Source organism: Anomaloglossus baeobatrachus, chromosome 1 (genome assembly GCF_048569485.1).
Source record: "Anomaloglossus baeobatrachus isolate aAnoBae1 chromosome 1, aAnoBae1.hap1, whole genome shotgun sequence".
NCBI classification, from domain to species: domain Eukaryota; kingdom Metazoa; phylum Chordata; class Amphibia; order Anura; family Aromobatidae; genus Anomaloglossus; species Anomaloglossus baeobatrachus.
Genome location: NC_134353.1, coordinates 480,718,288 through 480,726,528, shown reverse-complemented (window position 1 = coordinate 480,726,528; position 8,241 = coordinate 480,718,288). Strand labels below are relative to the sequence as shown.

The window sequence follows — 8,241 nt, the reverse complement described above, 5'->3', positions numbered from 1 at the left end:
GACAAATGCGAGCAAACGGAAGAAGCAATATTGGAATTTTGGCTCCATTTGGAATGATTGTCATATTTGCAGAACCTATATGGTTGAAGAGCAACTAGTTTTCAGTGTTCGGAAATTGATGGGCTTATACATTCCTTTAGTGGGCAATAAGTTTTTGAATAAATTAAAAGGGAGGAAAATTAGTGACATTGCTGTCCGCAGGGTACCGGACTATATTAGGCAGAATTCATTAGGTGACAAAAACTTGGTAATATATTCCCTTTGGAGTACTAATTATAGTCACAATGGGGTAAATAAGTATTTGATCCCTTGCTGATTTTGTACTTTTTCCCACTGACAAAGACATGAACAGTCTATAATTTTAAGAGTAGGTTAATTTTAAGTGAGAAAATTCTAAATAAAATCAGTGTATAAATTATATAAATTTATTTGCATTTTGCAGAGGGAAATAATTATTTGATCCCCTACCAACCATTAAAAGTTCTGGCTCCTGCAGACCAGTTAGACGCTCCTAATAAACTCGTTATTTGTATTATAGACAGCTGTCTTAAATTGTCACCAGTATAATATACTCCTGTCCACAGACTCAGTCAGACTCGAACCTCTACAACATGGGCAAGACCAAAGAGCTTTCTAAAGGATGTCAGGGACAAGATCATAGACCTGCACAAGGCTGGAATGGGCTACAAAACCAGAAGTAAGACGCTGGGCGACAAGGAGACATACAGAAATACAAAATGAGTGTTAATTGACATCGATCTGGGGCTCCATGCAAAATCTCACCTCATGGGGTATCTAGGATCATGATGTATGTGAGAAATCAGCCTAAAACTACACGGGGGGAACTTATGAATGATCTCAAGGCAGCTGGGACCACTGTCACCAAGAAAACCATTGGTTACACATTACACCATAATGGCTTAAAATCCTGCAGTGCCAGCAAAGTCCCACTGCTCAAGAAGGCACATGTGCAGGCCCATCTGAAGTTTGCCAATAAACACCTGGATGATTCTGAGAGTGATTGGGAGGTGCTGTGGTCAGATGAGACAAAAATGAAGCTCTTTGGTCTAAACTCAACTATGTTTGGAGGAAGAGAAATACTGCCTATGACCCAAGAACACCGTCCCCACTGTCAAGCATGGAGGTGGAAACATGTTTTGGGGTGTTTCTATGCTAAGGGCACACGACTACTTCACCGCATCAATGGGACAATAGATGGAGCGATGTACTGTAAAATGCTGAGTGACAACTTCCTTCCCTCTGCCAGGACATTAAAAATGGGTCGTGGCTGAGTCTTTCAGCACGACAATGACCCAAAACATACAGTCAAGGCAACAAAGGAGTGGCTCAAAAAGAAGCACATTAAGGTCATGGAGTGGCCAAGCCAGTCTCCAGACCTTAATCCTATAGCAAATCTATGGAGAAGCTGAAGCTGCGAGTTGCCAAGCGACAGCCTCAAAATCTTAATGATTTAGAGGTGATCTGCAAAGATGAGTGGAGCAAAATTCCTCCTGACGTGTGCAAACCTCATCATCAACTACAAAAAATGTCTGACTGCTGTGCTGCAAATCAAGGGTTTTGCCACCAAGTATTAAGTCTTGTTTGCCAGAGGGATCAAATACTTATTTCTCTCTGCAAAATGCAAATACATTTATATAATTTATACAATGTGATTTTCTGGATTTTATTTTGGATATTCTCTCACTGTTAAGATTAACCCACCCTTACAACTATAGACTGGTCATGCCTTTGTCAGTGGGCAAACTTACAAAATCAGCAAGGGATAAAATTATTTCCCCACTGTAGATATTGTGAAGTCATCAGATAAGTGATATATGTCAGAGAGGTAATCTGGAGTTGTGAGCATATAATCTCATCTCTACTCCATGTGTTGGCGACACTGTTAGAACACAGGTGATGTGCCTGCCTCCCTCCTTTGTGATGTGATCGGGGATGACGAGTCGATGCTACACACTGGGCAGGGGTCATTCATTTATTCTAATTAATAAAACAAGGGCACAATACCAGCCTGGCATTGGAAGCTTCAGCATCCCTCCACACCCCATGTCAGATCAGGTGGAAAAGAGAGGTGCGGCACAACCGCCCCTTCATTTACAGATCTGACCTATGCAATGGTTGGTACATAGTTATGGAAAGTTTTTGCTCTTTTTGAGCCATTTTGTAAACTAAAAATCTTCGTCTCAGTAATACAAGTTGACAGGGACAATATAGGTAACAGTGATAAATGATGCACTTTTTATTTAAACATATAATTTGTACTGCTTCGAATTGTCTATAATAAACAGTTTTAAAAAAAATCTATTGTTTTATGCCACAGCTCCCTGCAGATCTATGTGTCTTCACGGTTACAGAAAAACTGTGTATAGTCTGATCCTGCACTTCTTCCTCACATATATACAGTAGATTTCAATCACTATCATAAGAAATATGCCTATGAGAGACCAGAGTCTTATAAGTAATAGTTGTCTCTCTCAGCTGGTATCATATTTTGAACACTGAAAAGGAATTTGTCAGCAGGTTTTTGCTATGTAATCTGAGGACGGTATGATGTATGGGTTAAAACACTGAATTCAGGGATATGTTACTTATTCAGCTGTGTGCTGTTCTTTCCACACAGTGAATCTTTTATCACTAGGAGATAATCAATGCCAGGACTACAGTGCACACGAGCCTGAGTTAGACCACACCCCCTTCTCTGATTAGCAGCTCACTATCAATAGACAATGTACACAGAAAGCTGTGGTGCGAGCAAGCTTTCTGAGCTCTGCTACATTTTAGGCCGGAGTCACACTTGTGCGTGTCTCGCATCGCATCATTCGGCACGGCCGCACACTCTCCTGACAGGAGCGGGTCGGCTGCATGTATTTCTATGTAGCTGAGACGCTCCTGTCCGGAGAGCATCAAGCCATGCCGGGTGATGCAATGTGAGACTCTCGTGAGATACACGCAAGTGTGACTCCAGCCTAAGAACTCTGATTGTATCACAAATGCTGCAGCCAGTAAATTAAAGGGGTGGTTCACCCATATTTTTTATTTTCTAGATCGATATTATGTTGAGAAACAATGTTTCTCTCAAATACCTTATGTTGGCAATAGTGCCTGTGAGAGGCGCTATTGTGGACCGCTGTTCTCCGGGCTCCGTGACCTCGGGGATCTGGTGATGTCACTTCAAGTTCCTGTTAAACCTAACCTAAACCTGTTAAACCTAACATCACCGCGGCCAGCCCCAGTCTTCCTGAGTGATGGACTGTGGGCGGTGTTTCACCGCATGTCACAGCCCATCCGCTCCCTCCTCCCTCACAGCAGAGCGCTGCAAGCAGGAGACACAGTGGGCTGTAATGAGTGGTGAAACTCTGCCCACAGACCAGTGAGTCAGGAATAACGAATAACGTTTGGAACACCATTCTAAGTCTGAACTGGGTGCAAAAAACCTAAAAAAACATCACTATGGGGAGATAAGGTATGCACACCAGTGACTATGTAAGGGGAATACATGGAATAGCAGAAACTGCTGTGTGAATACTGACTTGAAAAATCCAATAGCTATGTGCACCCAGTTCAGACATAGAATGGAGTTCCAAACGTTATTCGTTATTGTTAGTAGTTTTTCGTTTGTGAACCCTCCCCACCAGACCTATTGCCAATCCATACAATACGCATAAATAGCCTGGGTCTCAGCTTCCCATACACGGTAAGTTTTTTAACTGCATGAGAGGACACACACAAGCTAGGGACCCCAACGTAGAGAAATACTTTGGCGTAGTGTTGGGGCTCTATTGCATTGATCAATTCAGTAGCTAAATTTCTCTTGATTCATATGTTCATGGCAGTAATGCAGATTCCATTTTTCACATTTTCACTTTTACACATAGCTATTGGATTTTTCAAGTCAGTATTCACACAGCAGTTTCTGCTATTCCATGTATTCCCCTTACATAGTCACTGGTGTGCATACCTTATCTCCCCACAGTGAGTCAGGAAGACTGGGGCCATCCTCGGTGATTCACGTGATCCGGAACTTGACATGACATCACCAGATCCCCAAGGTCACAGAGCCCGGGGGTCAGGCAATGGGGAACAGCGGTCTGCAATAGCGCCTCTCACAGGTACTATTGCCAACATAAGGTATTTGAGAGAAACTTTGTTTCTCAACATATCGATCTATAAAATAAAAACTATAGGTGAACCACCCTTTTAAGTCATACATCATTGGAATCAGGGTCTCTTTTCCTATATAATGCTACTCTCAGATGAGGTAGTAAAAACCTGCTGACATTTCCTTGAAATCAAGCAGAAGAAACTAATGTAAAAAGGGTCTTGTTCCTAAATTTACTTTCTTTACCAATTAATCAATCAAAGATCTGAACCCACAATGCATTGTTTAGGGTGTAAATACTTTAGTCTGCTTTTAGGTATTGCCCATCTTTGGGGACATTTTTTTTTATTTCACTTAAAGGGAACCTGTCAGCAGAAATGTCCCCTAAAACCTAACAGATTCCCCCTCTGCAGCTCCTGGGCTGCATTCTATAAAGGTCCCTGTTATGATTGTGCCCACTTTCTGACCGAAAAAAAGTGTTTATAAAGTTGTACCTTTTTGGCTTCTGATTCTGTAAATCCGTCACGGGGGCGGGTTGCCTGATGGCCGTTATTCTGCCCCCTGGTCCTGTAAGCCGCCCCCATCGCTGATTTCAATACTTCTGGACGCCGCCCACTGCTCCAGCCATCCCCGCGCATGCCCAGTGCCCATCTCTCGGGGATGAGCACTGTGCCCAGTGTCACCGCTGGTGACGTGCACGCAGGGCTAAGATTATGGGCGGTGCTGTGATGTTTATTCCTAAGCAACCGCCCATAATCGCGGGACCGCGCTTTCGGTGTAGTCACTGCTCCGCGCTCTTCCCATCTATTTCCTGCCTCGGGGCAAGATGGGAAGGAGGCGAAGTGAGGTCAGCAGCAGCGCGCTTGCGCAGAAAGAAGCAGGCCGAGGGGGAAAGCGCGGTCCCGCGATTATGGGCGGTTGCTTAGGAATAAACATCACAGCACCGCCCATAATCTTAACCCTGCGTGCACGTCACCAGCGGTGACGCTGGGCACAGTGCTCATCCCCGAGAGATGGGCACTGGGCATGCGCGGGGATGGCTGGAGCAGTGGGCGGCGTCCAGAAGTATTGAAATCAGCGATGGGGGCGGCATACAGGACCAGGGGGCAGAATAACGGCCATCAGGCAGCCCGCCCCCGTGACGGATTTACAGAATCAGAAGCCAAAAAGGTACAACTTTATAAACACTTTTTTTCGGTCAGAAAGTGGGCACAATCATAACAGGGACCTTTATAGAATGCAGCCCAGGAGCTGCAGAGGGGGAATCTGTTAGGTTTTAGGGGACATTTCTGCTGACAGGTTCCCTTTAAATGCAAATATTTCAAGCTAAAAATCCTTTTTGCAATTGTGATACAGAAAAAAGTAAAAAAAATCGGGGCCAAATTTTTAATCCACCCCAATTGCAAAATAGTTTTTTAGGCAAAAATGCAATGTCAGCAAAGGTAGAGCGTATCGTAGTACATGTAGTATATTTTACATTATGCTCTATAGAAGATGTGGGCAGTAAGTGTAAAAAAAAAAAAAAAAAAAAAAAATCACAAAAAGAAAGAAAGATGGTTAGGCACAGAAATGAAAAGCAATGCAGAAACTAGGCTTGTCCTAAATACATAACCTTTCAGGGTCATCGTCAGGAAGCCATTAATCAGCGATGGAGGAAGGTCTGTGCTTCTGTAATACTATCCTACTACTTTTATATATCATGCCGTCTCGGGCAACAACTAAAAACAACATATTGAGCGACTGCAAGAGGTCCCATGTGAAAATAAGGTTTGATTTTCTAACATCGCAATAGAGAATATTGCGGTAAAGTCACAAAATAGTCCAATATATATACACATTTCTACAGAATGCCTTTATCTGCAGATACTAGGCCTTGGTGAGGTCGATGGAACGAAGGTTGGCTATCGGAAGTTCTTTAAGGTCGTAGGGTAAAAATATCTACATAGCCGAAGAGAACCATTCCTAGGCCCATCATGTTTACTTATGACCCAAACAACCTGAAAGGAAGAAAAGAGGAGAATTAAAACATGCTTGTGTATTTTATCCTTAAACTTGCATTATAGCCACAAGCACCATACATATGTACAGGGAGAGGTAAGTATATAGTCCGCTTCCAATTGTGCAAGTTCCCCCACTTAAAAAGTCGAGAGAGGCCTGTAATTGACATCATAGGTAGACCACAACTATGAGAGACTAAATGAGAAAACATCCAGAAAATCACCGCGTCTGATTTGGCAAGATTTTATTGGAAAATTATGGTGGAAAATAAGTATTTAGTCATCTTAAACATGCAAGATTTCTGTCTCTCACAGACCTGTAACTTCTTTAAGAGGCTCCTCTGTCCTCCACTCATTACCTGCAGCAATGACACCTGTTTGAACTTTTTAGTATAAAAGACACTTGTCCACAACCTCAAACAGTCACACTCCAAACTCCACTATGGTGAAGACTAAAGGGCTATCGTAGGACACCAGAAACAAAATTGTAGCCCTGCACCAGGCTGGGAAGACTGAATCTGCAATAGGCAAGCAGCTTGGTGTGATGAAATCAACTGTGGGAGCAATAATAAGAAAATGGAAGACATACAAGACAACTGGTAATCTCCCTCGATCTGTGGCTCCACGCAAGATCTCACCCCATGGGGTCAAAATGATCACAAGAACGGTGAGCAAAAAAATCCCATAACCGTACGGGGGGACCTAGTGAATGACCTGCATAAAGCTGGGACCACCGTAACAAAGGTTACCATCAGTAACACACTACACCGCCAGGAACTAAGATCCTGCAGTGCCAGACGTGTTCCCCTGCTTAAGCCAGTATATGTCCGGGCCCGTCTGAAGTTTGCTAGAGAGCATTTGGATTATCCAGAAGAGTATTGGGAAAATGTCATATGGTCTGATCAAACCAAAGTAGAACTGTTTGGTAGAAACACAGCTCGTTGTGTTTGGAAGAGACAGAATGCTGAGTTGCATCCAAAGAACACCATACCTACTGTGAATCATGAGGGTGGCAACATCATGCTTTGGGGCTGTTTCTCTGCAAAGGGACCAGGACGACTGATTTGTGTACATGAAAGAATGAATGGGGCCATGTATCGTGAGATTTTGAGAGCAAACCTTCCATCAGCAAGGGCATTGAAGATGAAATGTGGTTAGGTCTTTCAGCAGGATAATGATCCCAAGCACATCACCAGGGCAATGAAGGAGTGGCTTTGTACGAAGCATATGAAGGTTCTGGAGTGGCCTAGCCAGTCTCCAGATCTCAACCCCATTGAAAATCTTTGGAAGGAGTTGAAAGTTTATGTTACCCAGCGACAGGCTCAAAACATCACTGCTCTAGAGGAGAACTGCATGGAGGAATGGGCCAACATACCATCAACAGTGTGTGCCAACCTTGAAGACTTACAGAAAACGTTTGACCTCTGTCATTGCCAACAAAGGATATAGAACAAAAAATTGAGATGAACTTTTGTTATTGACCAAATACTTATTTTCCATCATAATTTGCAAAAAACAATCTTGCCAAATCAGAAAAGGTGATTTTCTGGATTTCTTTTCTTATTTTGTCTCTATAGTTGTGGTCTACCTATGATGTCAATTACAGGCAAATCTCATCTTTTTAAGTGGGAGAATTTATACAATTGGTGGCTGACTGCAACTCTGTTTCATTAAAAAATGGTGTACAAATTTTGCACAATATAGCCATGGTGTTGCACTGCAGAATGAATTCTCTGAAAACCTGTGCGCATGTCCTGGTGGGGGCATTTGTAACAATCACATTTCTTCTAGGCCACTTTCAGCTGATTTCTGACCAAAAAGTGCAGCTTAAATTTCATGAGTTCAACCATTACAAACTCTGCCATCAGATCGAGTTCACTGACAGATTCTCAGGTAACTCATTCTGTAGCAAGCAATAGACTGTACAACACAATGGTTATATTTCTATACAGAGTGTGCAACATTTCTATAAATTTTAATGAAACACTGTTGCAAATTTTTATTTTAAGACAAAACTATATGCATTGAAATAAAATGAAAAAAAATGTCCATATTTTTTAAAGGGAATTTGTCAGCAGGTTTTTGTAATCTGTAGACAGCATGCTGTAGGGGTTAGCACACAGACTT

At 42.6% G+C, this 8,241-nt stretch overlaps 1 protein-coding gene across 2 annotated transcripts in view; it reads right to left on the bottom strand.

The window, feature by feature from the left end:
* Positions 1-5,629: 5,629 nt before the first annotated feature.
* Positions 5,630-8,241, bottom strand: part of SMIM7 (small integral membrane protein 7) — a 30,042-nt gene continuing 27,430 nt past the window's right edge. For both annotated transcript variants that reach the window (XM_075338322.1, XM_075338329.1), the window contains one exon: positions 5,630-6,114. In XM_075338322.1, the coding sequence (XP_075194437.1) occupies positions 6,099-6,114 (16 nt within the window). In that variant the 3' untranslated portion in view covers positions 5,630-6,098. The remainder of the gene's footprint in view (positions 6,115-8,241) is intronic.